Source organism: Lissotriton vulgaris, chromosome 11, assembly GCF_964263255.1.
Source record: "Lissotriton vulgaris chromosome 11, aLisVul1.2, whole genome shotgun sequence".
Classification (NCBI taxonomy): domain Eukaryota; kingdom Metazoa; phylum Chordata; class Amphibia; order Caudata; family Salamandridae; genus Lissotriton; species Lissotriton vulgaris.
In genome coordinates, this window is record NC_141699.1 from 609,512,324 (window position 1) to 609,532,859 (window position 20,536).

At 44.1% G+C, this 20,536-nt stretch overlaps 1 protein-coding gene across 1 annotated transcript in view; it reads right to left on the reverse strand.

The window, feature by feature from the left end:
* PCOLCE2 (procollagen C-endopeptidase enhancer 2) overlaps nucleotides 1-20,536 on the reverse strand; it is a 402,867-nt gene that overhangs the window by 364,985 nt on the left and 17,346 nt on the right. The window contains exon 2 of the mRNA XM_086943719.1: nucleotides 18,759-18,867. Coding sequence (XP_086799845.1) covers nucleotides 18,759-18,867 — 109 coding nt within the window. The remainder of the gene's footprint in view (nucleotides 1-18,758; nucleotides 18,868-20,536) is intronic.

Sequence of the window (20,536 nt, forward strand, 5' to 3'; positions counted from 1 at the left end):
ATCTATCTACCTTCCATGCACTTATGGATCTATATTGTTATTACTTTTCGATCGTTATATTTATTACTTTTACTTATTTATTACTTTTCTTCTAATTCAGCATATCCAATGCACTACCCTATTTTTCACCCTATACCACTCTCAATATATCCTCTACCTCAACTCTCTGACTCATCTCAAACCTCTATCTACTACTCTTTCCAATGCACTACCCTATTTCTCACACTATACACATATCAATATATCCAATACCTCCAATCTCTCTTTCATCCCAAACATCATTCCACTACTATGATCCACAAAATAACCCTTTCAAGACTCTTCCCTATTCCACCCCTCTTTACATCATCTCATACTCCTTTTTTCTATTCCGATCCCCCAAAACAAGCCTTTCTTAACCTTGACTCTTCCCCCTCCACCTCCCTTTTACTCATCTCCCTCCATCTCCCTTTTAATGATCCCAAGCCTCCTTCTACTGCTATGAGCTCCTAAACAAACACACACAAAAAATCTAAATCCTTCCCTTCAATCCCTCCATTATCATTTTCAATCCAAATAACAGACTAACATGTCCACCACTCAAATTAATTTCATATTTCACTATACTAATTCACCACTAATCCTTTAAGGGTTCTAGAGTAGCGTGCTACTTGCCAAAAAAGCACTTCAACACCTCATCAGGATTAGCAAGCGCTATATAAATGCAAATCTTTTTACCTCTTCTACCCCTTCTCTATCCTTATCAATCCAAATACCTGACTAACATATCCACTACTCATATTACTTTCATATTTTCACTACACAAATTCACCACTAATTCTTTATGGGTTCTGGAGTAGTGTGCTACTCACTGAAAAAGCACTTTGAAGCCTTGTCAGGTGTAGTAAGCTCTATATAAACGCAATTCAATTCAATACATTGCTATGGCTTTACACGTACTCAGTGGCGGCTCCTCCGCTAAGGCCGCTATGGTGGAGAAGCGTTGCCCCACTCCTTTGAGCAGTGTAAAGGGAAGAAAATATAAAATGATAATACCTTTCAGTTATTATCATTTTATGCTTCCTTCTTTTGCGGGCGGGAGAGGCGGGGCTGCTCTGCTCATGCGGAGCAGGGCAGGTGAGGAGTGGTTTGCCCACTCCTAAGTGCGCAATGACTGCTTGGTCTGCCTTCTTGGGCCGCCCAAACCAGTCATGGGCATTTTCCACGTTCTCCATGCAGGCTGCATTACAGCCTGCATGGAAACAAGCCCAGGCTCCCATTCCCTGGTTGACCATCCCACCAAGATGCTCAAAATCAATCACAACGCTGCATTGCAAAGTTGTATTTGGTCAGGGGAGCCTGGGTGCCTTCCAATCACAATGCTGCATTGCAGTGTTGTGATTGGTCAGGGGTGTCTGCCTTAATGTCTCATGACGAGAGCAGAAGCAAGGACCAGAGACACGGTGTCAAGACCAGCGGCAAGGTAAATGTTGTAATTTTTAAAAAAAAATTGTTTTCCATTGCTCTACCTCGCGCCCCTGCCCCCCCTTCGTCCGCCCCCACCTTACCACCCGTGAGTCATGCTGGCTGCCACTGCACATACTATAGTTCACTTTCACAATAATCCACAAATAAATGGGAACCCTTCATTGAGGACGGTGTTCAATATGTATACAAGTGTTAAAAAAAGCCAAACTACTGAATGTGTATTGCACAACAAATGCCCTATGACAGACAGCTTTTATCTGTATGAAGCCCCTGACATCCACAGAACGTCGATTTAGAAATTAAGTTGGTATCAATAGAGAACAAGGTACTGTAAACACTGTTTACTCTATGGCGAGAGTTCTCTCTATACCACACTGTTTGCAAACAGTAAAACTCTCATGAGAAATACACCACAGAGTATTGAAAAGAATCGACTAAGAGCAGTGACATTCTATGCAACAGTTGTTAAAAAAACACTATTTGCTAACAAATAACAAAGATCTGAAGGTGCTAAAGATCATACTGCCTGCGCCCTTCATGCTGTGTTGATAAAAAATACAGATAGCCCTTCATCTGAAGCAAAACAAGTACACGTACATACATTGGTACCTGGTACACACATCTTCCATGTTAAGTACAAATTATTATGCTGATACGTTTCTCTCTAATAACTCAAGGCTGCTTACAAAATTCTGCATCTACTACGAATAGTTCTCATGTTGGAAGCTTTTTCTGCAGAACCAAAAAGTTGTGTGTAGCATAATAAATACAAGTCAATTGTCACTTGCACACAGAGTTACTCTTGAATGCAAACATATATAACAGGTTCAATACCTCTACACAGCTATGGTGCATTAGGAGCGCATTTGTTTTGTAAACACTTTTACCATTAGCTGCACCTAAGCTGTACAAAAATATGCAGAATTAATATGGTAGTTACTTGCCACTATGTAAACTTCAAAACAGCCTAGCACACTTATTGGTGTTGTGTAGTTTCCAATCAACGGTAGCAACTGTTTGTGGACACCATAACCGCTAAGATGGTGCCAGACTGATTCCATGCACCCCCTCAGGATACATTGTCCTTTAGGCCATCTAGCTCACAGTGCCACCATAAACCCCCAAACCGTAGGTGGGTAGCAATTGGTTCTGACAACCACTGACTATCATAACCCTGATCCACCAGGAATTGTGGTAACTCTCTCTCTCAGAGAGATATACAGTGGGACATTTTCAATATTTATTGAACCAGCATGATGTATAAAATATGTGTGCTGCAATGATCAATAGATAGAAGCAAGTGAAAGTTATTAGCAGTATAAGGACAGTGAACAGACTGAAAAGCCACAATCATGCTAAAACAATGTTTATATGCAAGCATATAATACAATACAGAAAATCTATAGGACTACAACACGTCCCCTAACCTAAGTGTCAAGGTCTGTGTGTGTTCTGCCAAGAATCTTCGTACTGGATGAACCAAACCCTGTTACCTGAAGGGAAAGAATGTAAGTCCCAGTCGTGGTCACGAGCTGGACACCCCTTTGCAGAGATATCAGCAGGCTGCTGGGCCAAAGCATCAGCAGGTAGAGACCTCATCAATGACAGCAAAGCGCTCCTCTGCCAACACCTGGAAACTGATGATTATTTATAACATAGTTACAACAAGGGGTGGTGAGGGACAGAGTCTCTGAATTAAACAGAATACTCTCACCCAGTCAAGAGATCAGGGCTAGATCCAACACCGTTTTTTAGCTCACTGCACCATCCCAGTTTCAGAACCTGGCTGTATGCAAATTAGTCTGTTCCTGTCCCAGTGCATGATGGGAACAGGGCAAACCAAACTACAAAAGCCAATTCTTACACTGGGAAGGAAACAAGCTACCGGGGACCGGTTTCTGGCATTTCAGCCTCTTCGGCCCGGCTTGCTTGAATCCTGATGGTGCAATGAGCAAGGGACTCACATCTGAGTATACCCTTCCACGCTTAGGGTGGACAAAAATATTTACAACAAGGGGTGGTGAGGGACAGAGTCTCTGAATTAAACAGAATACTCTCACCCAGTCAAGAGATCAGGGCTAGATCCAACACCGTTTTTTAGCTCACTGCACCATCCCAGTTTCAGAACCTGGCTGTATGCAAATTAGTCTGTTCCTGTCCCAGTGCATGATGGGAACAGGGCAAACCAAACTACAAAAGCCAATTCTTACACTGGGAAGGAAACAAGCTACCGGGGACCGGTTTCTGGCATTTCAGCCTCTTCGGCCCGGCTTGCTTGAATCCTGATGGTGCAATGAGCAAGGGACTCACATCTGAGTATACCCTTCCACGCTTAGGGTGGACAAAAATATTTACAACAAGGGGTGGTGAGGGACAGAGTCTCTGAATTAAACAGAATACTCTCACCCAGTCAAGAGATCAGGGCTAGATCCAACACCGTTTTTTAGCTCACTGCACCATCCCAGTTTCAGAACCTGGCTGTATGCAAATTAGTCTGTTCCTGTCCCAGTGCATGATGGGAACAGGGCAAACCAAACTACAAAAGCCAATTCTTACACTGGGAAGGAAACAAGCTACCGGGGACCGGTTTCTGGCATTTCAGCCTCTTCGGCCCGGCTTGCTTGAATCCTGATGGTGCAATGAGCAAGGGACTCACATCTGAGTATACCCTTCCACGCTTAGGGTGGACAAAAATATTTACAACAAGGGGTGGTGAGGGACAGAGTCTCTGAATTAAACAGAATACTCTCACCCAGTCAAGAGATCAGGGCTAGATCCAACACCGTTTTTTAGCTCACTGCACCATCCCAGTTTCAGAACCTGGCTGTATGCAAATTAGTCTGTTCCTGTCCCAGTGCATGATGGGAACAGGGCAAACCAAACTACAAAAGCCAATTCTTACACTGGGAAGGAAACAAGCTACCGGGGACCGGTTTCTGGCATTTCAGCCTCTTCGGCCCGGCTTGCTTGAATCCTGATGGTGCAATGAGCAAGGGACTCACATCTGAGTATACCCTTCCACGCTTAGGGTGGACAAAAATATTTACAACAAGGGGTGGTGAGGGACAGAGTCTCTGAATTAAACAGAATACTCTCACCCAGTCAAGAGATCAGGGCTAGATCCAACACCGTTTTTTAGCTCACTGCACCATCCCAGTTTCAGAACCTGGCTGTATGCAAATTAGTCTGTTCCTGTCCCAGTGCATGATGGGAACAGGGCAAACCAAACTACAAAAGCCAATTCTTACACTGGGAAGGAAACAAGCTACCGGGGACCGGTTTCTGGCATTTCAGCCTCTTCGGCCCGGCTTGCTTGAATCCTGATGGTGCAATGAGCAAGGGACTCACATCTGAGTATACCCTTCCACGCTTAGGGTGGACAAAAATATTTACAACAAGGGGTGGTGAGGGACAGAGTCTCTGAATTAAACAGAATACTCTCACCCAGTCAAGAGATCAGGGCTAGATCCAACACCGTTTTTTAGCTCACTGCACCATCCCAGTTTCAGAACCTGGCTGTATGCAAATTAGTCTGTTCCTGTCCCAGTGCATGATGGGAACAGGGCAAACCAAACTACAAAAGCCAATTCTTACACTGGGAAGGAAACAAGCTACCGGGGACCGGTTTCTGGCATTTCAGCCTCTTCGGCCCGGCTTGCTTGAATCCTGATGGTGCAATGAGCAAGGGACTCACATCTGAGTATACCCTTCCACGCTTAGGGTGGACAAAAATATTTACAACAAGGGGTGGTGAGGGACAGAGTCTCTGAATTAAACAGAATACTCTCACCCAGTCAAGAGATCAGGGCTAGATCCAACACCGTTTTTTAGCTCACTGCTCCATCAGGATTCAAGCAAGCCGGGCCGAAGAGGCTGAAATGCCAGAAACCGGTCCCCGGTAGCTTGTCTCCTTTCTGGTAAAGAATTGGCTTGGTAGTTTAGTCTGCCCTGTTCCCATGATGCACTGGGCCAGGGACAGACTGATTTGCATATAGCCAGGTTCTGAGCTGGGATGGGGCAGTGAGATAAATAACGGTGATGGATCAAGCCCTGATCTTTGGACTGGGTAAGAGTGGTCTGCTCAATTCAGACACTCTGTTCGTCACCACCCCCTTTTGTAAATCGATTTTGGCCACTATAGGTGTGGCAGGGTATACTCAGACATGAGTCCCTTTCTCACTGCTCCATCAGGATTCAAGCAAGCCGGGCCGAAGAGGCTGAAATGCCAGAAACCGGTCCCCGGTAGCTTGTCTCCTTTCTGGTAAAGAATTGGCTTGGTAGTTTAGTCTGCCCTGTTCCCATGATGCACTGGGCCAGGGACAGACTGATTTGCATATAGCCAGGTTCTGAGCTGGGATGGGGCAGTGAGATAAATAACGGTGATGGATCAAGCCCTGATCTTTGGACTGGGTAAGAGTGGTCTGCTCAATTCAGACACTCTGTTCGTCACCACCCCCTTTTGTAAATCGATTTTGGCCACTATAGGTGTGGCAGGGTATACTCAGACATGAGTCCCTTTCTCACTGCTCCATCAGGATTCAAGCAAGCCGGGCCGAAGAGGCTGAAATGCCAGAAACCGGTCCCCGGTAGCTTGTCTCCTTTCTGGTAAAGAATTGGCTTGGTAGTTTAGTCTGCCCTGTTCCCATGATGCACTGGGCCAGGGACAGACTGATTTGCATATAGCCAGGTTCTGAGCTGGGATGGGGCAGTGAGATAAATAACGGTGATGGATCAAGCACTGATCTTTGGACTGGGTAAGAGTGGTCTGCTCAATTCAGACACTCTGTTCGTCACCACCCCCTTTTGTAAATCGATTTTGGCCACTATAGGTGTGGCAGGGTATACTCAGACATGAGTCCCTTTCTCACTGCTCCATCAGGATTCAAGCAAGCCGGGCCGAAGAGGCTGAAATGCCAGAAACCGGTCCCCGGTAGCTTGTCTCCTTTCTGGTAAAGAATTGGCTTGGTAGTTTAGTCTGCCCTGTTCCCATGATGCACTGGGCCAGGGACAGACTGATTTGCATATAGCCAGGTTCTGAGCTGGGATGGGGCAGTGAGATAAATAACGGTGATGGATCAAGCCCTGATCTTTGGACTGGGTAAGAGTGGTCTGCTCAATTCAGACACTCTGTTCGTCACCACCCCCTTTTGTAAATCGATTTTGGCCACTATAGGTGTGGCAGGGTATACTCAGACATGAGTCCCTTTCTCACTGCTCCATCAGGATTCAAGCAAGCCGGGCCGAAGAGGCTGAAATGCCAGAAACCGGTCCCCGGTAGCTTGTCTCCTTTCTGGTAAAGAATTGGCTTGGTAGTTTAGTCTGCCCTGTTCCCATGATGCACTGGGCCAGGGACAGACTGATTTGCATATAGCCAGGTTCTGAGCTGGGATGGGGCAGTGAGATAAATAACGGTGATGGATCAAGCCCTGATCTTTGGACTGGGTAAGAGTGGTCTGCTCAATTCAGACACTCTGTTCGTCACCACCCCCTTTTGTAAATCGATTTTGGCCACTATAGGTGTGGCAGGGTATACTCAGACATGAGTCCCTTTCTCACTGCTCCATCAGGATTCAAGCAAGCCGGGCCGAAGAGGCTGAAATGCCAGAAACTGGTCCCCGGTAGCTTGTCTCCTTTCTGGTAAAGAATTGGCTTGGTAGTTTAGTCTGCCCTGTTCCCATGATGCACTGGGCCAGGGACAGACTGATTTGCATATAGCCAGGTTCTGAGCTGGGATGGGGCAGTGAGATAAATAACGGTGATGGATCAAGCCCTGATCTTTGGACTGGGTAAGAGTGGTCTGCTCAATTCAGACACTCTGTTCGTCACCACCCCCCTTTTGTAAATCTATTTATAACATAGGGCATCCTTGCCATGGGTTGAGATCTTGGTGAGGCTGCCATTATTAATGTGTTATAGATAGCTCTGTCGTAATATGTACAAAATAAATAATCACATTTACTCAGAGCGTGTATTAACCTTGTACATGATGCGTCACGGTATCATGACAGTATTCTTGCAAAGTTGGTTTGCAAGCAAGTATAGTTTTCTAGAAACTAATCAGTTTTGTCACGGTTGCGAATGTGTGGCAAAAATCATTGTGTGAGAGTGAAGACAACTTAAGGAATAAACCTGTGTATATGTAAAACATTGCAGTGTTTCCATCCAGGCCTAACTGGGACACATGACACTGGATAATATCATCAGTGATGTCACCAATGATGTAATTTGAGATGTCATTAGTGATGTCAAACATTAAGTCATAGAACATGTCATGAGTGATGCCATATGTTAGGTCATAAGCAGTGCATGACGGGGGCACAAGTCTGAGTTAGTGGTACTAACTATAACTGCTGAAATTCTATGTTTTTTTAGTTCAAAACCTTAACATTGTCACTGAGAAATTCGCCTAACTATAACGTTACTTTAACCTTTGTTTTTTTCAGAGAGCTATATTTATATATATATATATTTACATACACACACATACCAAGCAATAGTTACCTATTTTCATAGTCAATATTCAAGCTACAACTTTTTTGGGGCTTAATACAGTGGTTCTTCACCTCTGGTCCCTGGGGGTCGTTGAGTCTTATTCAGAGGGTTGGCAATAGAATCAGAATTGAACATTTTAAACATTTTCTATATTTGTTAAAATATTTCAATATTTGAGCATTTGTTTGAAGTATACTTGTTTTTTGCATTTTTGTAATGTTTTGAGGTTCAAATGATAGAAATTGCTAGACTATGGGTCTCCAGCTTCCAGTAATGACTCAGTGGATTCAAGTAATGCTTCAGTGGGGGTCCAAAGAAGTCGAAAGCTTTAGAACCGCTGCTTAACAGATTTGTGCCTGCTATTCTGACAAGCATCCATTTCAGAGAGGGAAGCTTTCGGCACTAGTGTAAATAAAGTCTGTGCATTAGGAGGCAGCTGTCTCTACAATCCCCTTTAGACACCCGTTCCTCACGCCACTCTAGCAAGATGGGAGAGACAACCTGATAGGGATAGCAGTTGCAATAACATTCTTTTTGGTGGGAAATAGGCCAACGTTGTCCCTTTCCTAGTTAGTGATAACAAGCCCATTACCCGCCCTGGCCACACTATAGCATACCCCTTTACGATTTCTCATTGATTAACTCTTAAATTTGGCAACGCTTTTTTTTATTCCTAATTTCTGGACTTTATTTTATTGACTCGTTGTTTTCAGAACAAACGATTTTTGCACTCACTATTTGGCGCACTGATGGGGAATATTTAAGAACGTCCAGCTTCTGACTCCTGAAAACAGGCAGCAGCTGCTTTACTAACACTTTAGGTAAAAAAAAATACTGTGAGAATGCGTGAACGACAACGAAAGAAAAGATCTAGTTGGAGGAAAAATGTTATATATAGCCTTAACTGTAGTCCTGCAGACTGCCACCTATTCTGCCAGATGGCACTAAAGTCGTGATTTAAAAATATTACATTGCTGAGCTGAAAGCTACAGCATCCTTGGAATTTTCCAACCTTTCTTATAGAAATGCACTTCATAATGGCGTCTGGATGCAGTGCAGGGACTGTGGTTTCCGAGACGAAATGACATATGCATTAGGATTTTTTTTCCGGTAAAAGGAGCGCCCTCTTCTCCCACTGGGGTTCCTGGAGGAGATTCTGTTTCTGTAAAGGAGGCGTTTTCAGACACTGGGTCACTGTGGTTGGTGAGTAACCTCTGAGACGCAAGCCAGCCCCCCTTGCACTGGGTGTTCCCACCACTGCCCTAGACACTGCCATGAGTCAGGCTGACGTAGGCTCGCATACTTGCTGATGATGTGATAGGAAAGACAGACAACGATTGCTCTGGTGACAGCAGTAAAAATATTTGTTTTTTGTACATTGTCCTCTGAAGGAATATTTCGTAAGGCAGGTGAAATCTTGAACTTTGAAAATTCTTTGCCAATGAGGCAGAACTTAAAAACATTACTCTTCCATCACCATGAACTACAGGTTCCTGTGACTGAAGAAAACTAAATTGTGAGACCTGAAACAATAGAATTATCCTATTTTTGTCACCCTACTTATATATTTTAGCGGTTAGCTTAGAATTAATGTTTGTTATTTAATGCCCTGCTGTGCATGCACGAAGACACATTTTATTTAGTATATAATAAGTTGTTTCTTACACACTCCTTCATAGCACACTTCTGTCGCATCTACGTGATGTACACAACAAGTGTTACTATTACTGAATTTAAGGATACTCAGTTTACCATCCCTGGAAGGATGGAGGACTAAGTCGGCCTCACAAGGATATGATACCTGGCCTCCTCAGCTCCTATGGGCTCCTAGAGGCCCAAAGGAATCAATGGGAATTGCATTCGCAATTTGAAAGTACCCAATAGGTTCTTGCAAATTGTGCATGCAATTTCAAGGGTTCAAGGGTGCCAAAAGGACACCCTGTTGCACCCCTGAAATTTCCATTTTACCACATATTGAGCACATACATGCCCCAAGGGCATGTGTGTTTGTAACATGAAACTTTAAAAAATGCACTTTAGTGCATTTTTCAAAGTTTTCTCAAATTACCATCAACATCAAATTGACGGTAATTTGCGATTGCTATTTGAGAAATCACAATTTTGATGTTGTTAATGCATTGCATTTAAGGAATCGCAATATGCGATTCCTTAAATGCAATCGAAATTTAAGGAATCGCAAATTTTGCGATTACTTAAATTGCAAATTTTGCATTTGGAATGGTGCATCTCAAATGCAAAAATACCGTCCCCAAATGGGGAAGATTCTGCGAATCAGCCCCTTTGCGACCGGTATTTTTGTTGATGCATGTGGCCTATGGCTCTAGCAGTAGATCAGTTCACTAGGGGTAGTACATGGAAGATTCGCCCCACTCTAGAAGACAAAATCAGGGAACCCCAAACATGTGTTCATGGCAAGAGGTCTTGTACGCCAGTACAGATGCAGATGCAGATAATCCTTCAAGATATATTCTACTGTGCAGAAACAGAATCCAGTTCTATCAGAGTACTCCGAAGGCCACATATTCTACAAAAGGCCGAACAAAGGTCATCTCTGCTACCCACCACCATGTCCTCCATCTTGTCAAAGATCATTTTAGGCACTGGCTGCTGATTCAGTCCCATACAGGATCAGGCTTGCATTTTTATTTCTTATGGCAATCACTTGTGGGCTGAAGCTACAGGTATCGGTTTTGAAAGCCCAGGGCCGCTGTTGGTGCCTCTATCCCTTTCCCCGGCTCACCAAAATGAATTGCAGCAGAATGAGGACACAGGCTTCGAGAGAAAGAGAGGTAGATGGAGAGAGAGATAAATGAGAGAGAGAGAGAGATAAAAGAGAGGAGAGCAGGAGAGAGAGATAACGGATGGATGGAAAAAGACAGAGAGGAGAGGAACCGAGCGTGTCTGGTTTCATAATTTTTGCCAGTTCTGCTTTTGGTTCCCCAGGCCGACCCTGGTCCCCTACATCAGAAAAAAGTAAGTTTATTTAGGCCCCAGTAGAGGTCGGCAGTAGGTGTTTCTATAGGGCGGTGACGTGGGCAGGAGGAGGGGCAGGGTGGGGGGAATAATGTATGGATTACGGAGTTTTACAGGTAAGTAAACATTTACATACATAAAACGAATTTCGTTGCGCACACTGCATCACCAAATGTGATGCAGTGTGCGCAACGAAATTCGTTTTATGTATTTAAATGTTTACTTACCTGTAAAACTCCGTAATCCATACATTATTTCCCCCCACCCTGCCCCTCCTCCTGCCCACGTCACCGCCCTATAGAAACACCTACTGCCGACCGCTACTGTTAGGCCCTTATGTCCAACATGCACAGTTGGCATTTCTGAGACCGGACACCAAGTAGCCTACCCAGTTTGAGAAGGATCTGTTTGTCGTAAGTGGGGCGAAAAGCATTGAGACAGACAAGTGCAGTCAGAGGCTTAACATAGAAATAAAACAACATGGCTGACACTGTGGACTTCCGGGTAAACCAAAGGTGATGGTTGTGGCCCCTAAAATATGAGGAAACAAAGCATGAGAGTCCAACATTGGTTCAAGTTTGCCATACTCCTGCCAGATTTTTGGGGTATCTACATAAGACAAAATTACATACAGGAATCTGAAAGGAAACTCTGTACATAGTCAGTGGTTTTCTAGAAAGCCTGCTATAGGTTTGGACATGTTAGTCATATTTTGCACACCTCTGATAGACAAGAGCAAAGCCAATAGGGCCACAACCTTGAGGCCGCCCCAAAAAATTGAATTATCAGTGTGTTCTGTGCTCAGGATAACTTAAGCAATGTCAGTACCTTGACACCACCACCGTCCGGAGAGTGTCTAAAGCCACCACCAGAATTAATGATATGCTACAATGGGGCAAGGATCCAGACAGGAAGGGATCAGTTCTTGATGAGGTTTACTCTAATGTATTCAGAATTGATATTGCCTAAAAAACCTCCCTTGTAGTTTATGGATAGTAGCAGAAAACACAACATCGTTCATGGGGTAATATTGAAGATGGAGTTGAAAAAAATGTGGCACAATTTAGAAAAGGTGGAAAAGTGGTAAAAGATGTTAAAAAGTATTATCAATCCACCTAGTGTACAGAGATTCAAGTACATAATGTGGGGGTGGGGACATATTAAAGTTCACCAAACTGAAGAAGGATCTTCGTGGCATGGCATATGTTGACGTCAAAGTATCTAAACAATGTGACATGGGAGGAGCGTTGGGTTATAACAAACAAAACAAGCATTGGCAAAGCGAATAGACTTGGCTTTTTTACAGAGCACGCACCGAAGCTTCACAAGATCAAGGGACACATTCACACATGTCAACTACAGGGATCCTTGTAAACACAGCCCAATACAAAAACGCACCCATAAACAAAGACAAAACAACATACAGCACCTATGCACAAATCCCACACACATCCAAACAGTTATAAAATATATATTTGGCAACCAATTACAAGTTGCAGATCGGCCGCTTGAATGTCATAAATCATAATACAGGTTCCACATTTATTCTGCATGTCTACAGCCACCGTCTATCTATCATAAAAGGTAAAAGGCAAGCTTTGGGAAATAAATCGGAAGAGATCATTTGAACCAGCCACAAATCCGAAATGTATAACAATTCAAACCACCTTATCCATCCCATGAAAAAGCAAAACATAAATTAGAAATGTATTTATATAGTTTTATATAGTGTGAACTTAATCCAGAGGGATATCAGAGTGCTTTACATTTGAGGGAATGAGGTAACATAACAGTATGAGAGTCACATAGGGAGTATTCAAAAGCAATACAATAGTCGTGCACATAGAAGATTCAAGTTAGGCCTTGGTTAGGAGAACAATGTGCTATGCATTGAAACATACCAACAAAAGGGGAGCCAATACAGTAGTAAAGTACCAGAATGATGTACTTTCTTGTCGTGTGGCGATGCGCTAATAGCTGACGTTCGCACAACTTATGAAGGTAAGAACTTGTTCATGAGGAATCGTTTTACTTTCCATTTGAATGCGACCTTGGAGGAGATTCTCCGGATTTCGGGTGGGAGAGAGTTCCAGATTTTTGGAGCAGAACCTGAGAATGCTAGTTGACATGTTCTCTTTTTGCGGAAGATCTGGGGTTTCAGGAGGAGGGAGTTAGCACTCCTCAAAGATCTGCCCTCTCTGGATAGTATTAACTTTTGCGCCAGGTAATTGGGGGTTTTGAAGGGAAAGGCCTTGTGCGCTAAACATGCAATCTTTAGTTGAATTCTCGCTTCGTAGGGCAGTAAGTTTAGCGATTTTAGGACCGGGGAGATGTGGGTATTTTGCTTAGTGCCCGTAATCTGTCTGGCCGCAGCGTTCAAAGATGCCTTTAGAGGAGCCAGAGTGTATTTCGGGAGGCCGCATAGCTTAGCACTGCCATAGTCCAGCCTCGGTAGAACCAGCGCATGGACTACCTGCTTGATATCGGCTTGAGGTAGGAAAGGTTTGAGATTCCTTAGTGTTCTCAGAAGGTGGTTAGCTCCCTTGCTTACGTTACTGATATGGGTCTTCATATTCAGATATTTGTCCAGTGTGAAACCTAGAGATTTCGCTGAGTCAATAATGTGTGGGGAGCAGTTGAAGGCTGTGAGTTGGTTCATCCAGAGGTCGATATTAGGAGTGTGTTTCGGGGAAGAGATGAGGAGGAATTTTGTTTGGAGGTGTTTAGCAGGAGGTGATTCTTAGTAAGCCAATTTTGGGTAGTCAGTAAGGTGGAGTTTAGTGCAGTGATGTTGTCCGGGGAGGAGATTTTCAAGTAGAGTTGGATGTCGTCTGCATACATATGGAAATGAATGTCCATGGACTTTAGTACATTAGCCAATGGTTCCAGAAACAAATTGAATAGAATGGGAGAGAAGGATGATCCTTGAGGAACCCCCATGGTGACAGGGGATGGCTGGGATAGAGAATGGTTCGCCTTAACTCTATGCTGGAGGTAGGACGAGAACCACTTCATTACCTGTCCAGAGAGGCCCATCCTTTGTTCCAAAATAACTAGGAGGTTTTCATGATTGACAGTGTCAAAAGCTGAGGAGAGGTCGAGTAGGATAAGGAGGCAGAAATCATTTCTGTCAATCATTCTTAGGATGTCATCCATGACGTGAGTGAGAACCGATTCCGTGCTATGCCCCCTACGAAAGCCCGATTGGTGTTGGTCCAGGAGACGGAAATTTTTAATGTACATACATAATTGGGACTGGATGCATTTTTCCAAGAGTTTGGCTAGAGTGGGGATGATGGAGATGGGGCGGAAGTTATTAAGATCCGTGCTGTCTGCTGTAGGTTTTTTTAAAATAGGTGTTACCTGGGCCTCTTTTAGGCAGTCAGGGATCGTACCCTAGGAGAGAGAGAGGCATTGACGATCTTTGTCCAGAAGGGAGAGATAGAGTCTGAAGATGGTAGGTGGAAGAGGCTCACTGAAGTGATTAGATGGGTTAATACTCCGGAGGAACTTATTAATTTCGTTTTCATTTAAGATGGTAAAGGTATCCCAGGAGGCGTTGTGCTTGATACCCCTGCTCGGTGTAGTGACCTTATCTGGTGTGACCTGGGGGGGTGCTGGGTCGTTGGATGTTAGAAGAGATCTCCTAGTTTCTAGATCAATGTTAATAAGTCTTTTTTTCTCAGTAAAAAAGACCGCCAAGTCAAACCAGAGGGAGGACTGACCTCCAAGGCTGAACGGTTGGGGACTATGACAGATTGTTGTTTGACCAGTTCGAACAGTTTCTTGGGTCGATTTGGTGCTTGATTAAGTTTCGATCAGAAATATTCTGCCTTGGCTGTCTTGGTTTGTTTATTATAAGAGCTTCTAGCTGATCTGAGGTTTTTAGGTGGTCCACTGAAGGAGTGGATCTCCAGGAGCGCTCAAGGGCCCTTAGATTGCAACGTTCCGAGTTTAGGTTGTTATTAAACCATGGTTTAGATATTTTTGAGGGAGCATTTTTTTGTTGGAGTGGAGCAATGTCGTCCATGATGCTGGAAATAGAAGAGTTATAGAAGTCTGTGAGTGCATGTGCTTCGACTAGGTCTCTTTGAGGAGAGAGGGCACGCTTACAGCGGATTGCTAGGTCAACTGTGTTTATTTTTCTGAGGTCACGTTTCCAGATCTTTGGTTTAGAAGGTTGAGCATTGCTCTGAGAAACCTCCAAGTTGATTTGGAAGGAAATGACGTGATGGTCTGACCAATCATACGGTCTGATGGAGTCCAAAGTGATTGAATGTCCTTTGGAGATGATGAGGTCAAGAGTTTCCACTTTACTGTGGGTAAGCTGGTCACAGTGTTGAACCAAATTGTGAACCTTCAAGAAGGAATTGAGGCATTCTACCGCTTGGTCATTAGGGTTTGACCAATGAAGGCTAAAGTCTCCCAGGTAGATGTGGGGCTGCACTGAGTCCAAGTTGTCCGCTATGAGTTCCATTAAATGTTCAATGAATGGTAGATTGTCACCCGGAGGGTGATAGAATATATGAAGTTTGCAAACCCTCCGTTTGTTACTGGACATGTTGAGGCAAAAGTATTCGCAGGTTGATGGGGAAGAGGATTCTGAAAAGGAGATTGCAAGTGTGTTACGATGTATACAGGTTAGGCCACCTCCCAATTTCGTATTTCTGTCTAGACGAATTATTTCATCGGAGGGGGCACCAAGAGGTCTAGAATCGGAGTGGAAGAGGGGGAGAGCCAGGTTTCTGTGAGTATAATGATCTCTAACTCATTATATTGGATGAGGTCGAAGATTTTAGAGGCATGTTTGTTGGCAGATCTGCAGTTGAGTAGTATACATTTGAGTGTGGCCGGAGTCTGCGGGGAAGGAGGTTGAATGATGTTCACTCGCCTAAGGTTGTCATTATTTATGACTCTGCGGTTATGGTGGGCTTCTCTGTTTGGGTTCGAATGAATAGTAAAACCAACTCCTTCCTGAACAGGACATGTTTAATCAGGATAAAAACAAGGGCACAGGTACTGTATGAAAAATGCTATGCAAGAAAAAACATACAACTATGGAAGGCGTAGCTTTTTCTCATGGGCTTTAAGAAATAGGACCTTCTCACAAGTCTAGTTTGCCTAATCTGACACACTAACAAACGTATTCTAAGGATGCACAAATATGGACAGGTTTGTATGTCAAATAAACAAGGAATGTTAAAGAAACATAGAAAGGGGAATGCAACATTGCACAACACTAAGCACACCAAAAGGCCTCAACTTTTGATATTTTTCAGAACACACTCCCTAGGTGGCCGTCTGTGATGTACAGCAGTGATCAACATCCTTAGAGCCAGCTCAGTATTATTGTCAAAGTCAATGTGCATCTGTGATATTCCTTATCTGATCAAGTTTTGCTGAGTAGTAAACAACACAATAAAAGTCTAAGGTATGATGTATACTGAGACAAGTGGTTGTTTGCAGAAGTTGTGTCTAATGCTTATTTCCTGCATCTGGTACCATGGTCAGGGTTTGTCTCTTGCATACCCTCTGCCCAGCGATGTACTTCATTGACATGTCCTCTCTCTTAAATGGCATTCTTTATCCGCCGCAGAAGTGGGAGAGGCACACTCACCCACTAAAGAGCACCATGGAAGTGGCGCAGTCTCACTCTGTCCTTCAGCACACACATACGTCTGTATGCCAGTTGCAAAGTGGGACAGGGTACGCTATCACAACCAATGTGCTGTTCCCAGTGCAGGAGCGAACCCTGGCACTGAGATCAGTGATTAGTGAAAGAAGGACCAGCTGTTTGAAGGAACCCGACCACCTTTCAATGTGAAGGCGGCAAGGCAGCCTGCTTTTGAAAGGGTGGCAAACAGCCCCCTGAAGGCGGATGAAGTGGGTGGCTGCACCCGGCTGCAAGGGGATATCTGGAGTGTCCATGGCATCTGATTTCCCACCTTTCAAAGAGCGCTCTCAGGGGTCGCACTGACAACTCCTGTTCCTATGCACACGTGGGCACATAGGCTGTTTCCTCATTTGCCTGGGATCTGGCCCCTTGCACATGAGGAAATGCCCCTTTTGGGCTGCACTTGTAGAACTGGAGCAACCTCTATTACACACGCACCCATGCAAGCATCTGCAGCCCTTTCTGTAATACCAAAGTATCCCAGGGGCGCAGAAAGCTGGTGCACATGCCAGTCGCTCCCCAGACTTCTTAGTGTAATATGGCCCTAAAGGTTTGGGACCCCTATTCCTAACACTCCCTCAGAGAGACTTGGGGGCATATCAACAAGAGACATACCAACGCTTTCCCGGCACATAGCGCCGGAAAAGCGGCGATTATTTTAACTCATTATCATCAAAGCACTGCTAACATGCATTAGCGCATGTTAGGAGCCGTCACATTAACGCCTCGGCCCGCATCACTAATGAGATGAGAAGTAGGCGTTGCTTCCCAGAAACAACAGGGAAAAACGTGATAACCAGACATCGCAGTATTTGCAAGCCGGCCCAGGGCAAGCAACGCGATAAAAGCCACGCTAACCGTGGTTATCGCTGTTATCTAACGTCTGCTTTTTTTCCGACTTATCTATCTGTATAATGGGAGGTGGATCACAAGGTTAAGTCTACATCTCCCTATCATTTACATTTTCATTAGCGCAGTTCCCTTATCGTGAGATTTCGCACGCTAAAGCTCATTCTCACCATCTATCACCGGTTTTTACATCGCCTGTGAGCAAAATGTTGCAAATACGCCGCTAACACGGCGATGTGATCCGGCGATAGACGGCGATAATGACAAATGCGCTAAACGCATTTAGCGATGCTTATCGCGCTTTGTTGTTGATACGCCCCTATGCGATCATATACATACACTCCCAAGCCTCTACTTAGGACACAGACTCTGGGTTGTGATCCTTCTGGGCCACTCACTCCTAGAAAGTATGCACCAGGTGGCGCTTTTCGAGTCACAGAGCACCTCCAGCCTCCCTCTGCATTAGCTTCCAGTGGGCAAAAATTAGGGAAAATATTCCATCCTTTCCAGTCTCATATTTCCATTTTCTCATTATCGCCGTGGTCTGAGTCACCGGAAAGCATGCTGTCAGTTCAAGCTGCCTTTCCCTGCTCCCTGTGGGACTGTTAAGAGTTGTTAACAACAAGAGCCAACTACAGACTGTCATGTATTGGCAGTGTGCTCCTTGAAGTAACATCGCCTGACCCATAGATAGTTCTCTATCAGGGGAGTTGTTTATTGTTCCAGAGACGTTTGTATACATGGGCAAAGAAGGCAATTGTCCCCACCTTCCTTCAAACGCAATATGCCTATTTTTTATTTTAATATTGTGTAATAGTCCACCAAACATGTGAAACGCTGCAGTTTCTATGTCTTTTCTACAATGTGAGGAACACGCTGAGTAAAAACTGAGGGCTCGCATAAAATATAAGATGAACAATACAGATCAAGAAGAAATGTCTTCATTAAAGATCACTCAAGTTTTCTTTAAGTGCTGTTTGCCTGGCAGGGCCTGGACGGATCGAGATTTTGCTGTTTTTGTGTGTCTCCTCTTCTCAAAGTTTAACTTATAATTTAATATTACTTGGCAGCAAGACAGATTATATTAACTGAAGTGCACAATACATCCAAATTTCTTCCAAAGAAGGGGACCCAAAATATGTCTTGTCCAGGGCCCCAAAAATGCTTAAGATGGTACGGTCTTGTCCCCCACCCAGTGTACATTCTTTACCCTACTTTGTCCCTCTTCAGGCTCAGATGAAAACAGAAGGGCTATTAAAAAATAATCGCCGCCACATCCTACCGTGATTTTCCAAGTACATTTGCTGTTCGGAGGGTAGACTCCAGGGAATCCTTCACTGCCAAGAAATCCAGTCTCTCCACTTAAATTTCCTCCACAAGTGAAAGCTTGTCTGTGAAGGCAAAAGACAAAACAATAAACATCTCAGGCAGCCCAAGTCTCCCTGTACTAGACAGTTCACCCAGCTTGTAAGCAAATCCCTCTATGCCCCTATTGACTTCATAATCTCAAAGAAACTGACCAAGAGATGCAGATTTTTACCAGTCACTCAATTTTCCATGAAATTGACACAAATATTGGGTAAGCAGCTGTCCCAAATTTGAAGGACAGTTATGGTTTTGTATTTACACCCTCAAGTTCCTATATTTTCCTCCACTACTAATGAGAGAGGGTCTGGTGAGCATGAGCAGTGTTCTACGAGAATATCATGCTTTAAATATGGTCCAACAAAAATATATATCGACTACCACAATTGCTTGAAAATAAGTTTCTAAACAGAAATATGTCTTTACTATACTTAACCCCACATATATGTAGCTTGATGATACATATATCTTCATGGTATGTTCAAGATGTTGAGTTAACAATAGTAAATCTATTTTAACATTGTATATATTTACCTTCCCTATATTGTGGTGATAGAAGTTCTGGCCACAATATTTTTGAAAGAGGGTAATTTTCAGCTCATTGGGCTTGATGTAGTATTTCATTTCCAAACCAGGGATGTGCAATTTGCACACAAACTGTTTTGTGAATGCAATGCAATCTGTAGTGGGAGCTTGGTATCAATTGGTCACAGAGCAAACAGTGCTGTATTAAACTCTGTGAAGGCCCTTAGGCAGTCGAAATTTTGGGGGCCCGCTCACAAATTATCTCCTAATATGTTTTTAATTTTACCAACCAACAATTTTAATAAACCAAATTATTACACAAAACTAAAGATCGGTATGTTTTGTTTAATAGGTAAGGAATCTTTGAAATCCGCTCCATGCTCCTTAAGAAAGGTACTAATACTTGGTATTTCTGCTATCCTGGTCCTGGATTTATTCTCTGCCAGAGAGGTATGAAATGTCCATAGCAGAGCATCCCAAGGGAGGAAGGCAATGTAGGTATGTGGGGTGCAGCTAAGCAATAGCAAACAGGGATGTGACCTTCCACAGAGGTACTGCTCTGAGTGATGCTCAGGAGGAAGGATAAGGCAACAGCAAAGAAAAGGGCATACACAGCAATGCACCGTACAGTACCCTCCGCCCAGAGCCAGGCTGTAGCGGGCAGCAGGCATTTTCCCTGTGGGCCGGAAGGGTAGGTGTCGGTTCGGTGCTGAAATTTCGGTTTCCTGTAATAAAAGCGCAGCACCAGTGTTTCCAACCTTTCGGAAATGACTGCCATAGACGACAATTGAGTGGTCCTGATGCTGGAGATGCAGGCAGAAAAGATGCTAAATGATGCTCCTGGAGCTGTGAAGTCAACGGGGATGAACTGTGGTTGATCTCTCTGTCCATTGGTGGGTTGAGGCAACTTTGACCAAGGCACTTGGGTCCCAGGGCATCCTCTTTGTGACAGTAGAAGGCCAGCTGCAGTGGGGCATCCGATCTCGTGACACAGCAGTCACAGTGAATATCCTTGGTGGGGGCTAGTGTCCCTCTTGAATGAATAATCTGCTTTCTGGCAGCACACTTGGGTCCGGCAGATACAGGTGAAACGTTTGACTATAATGAATATGTCTCTTTGTGTGCCCCATGGCAGCCAGTGGCAATCCCTCAGGAGTGGCTACTGCTTTG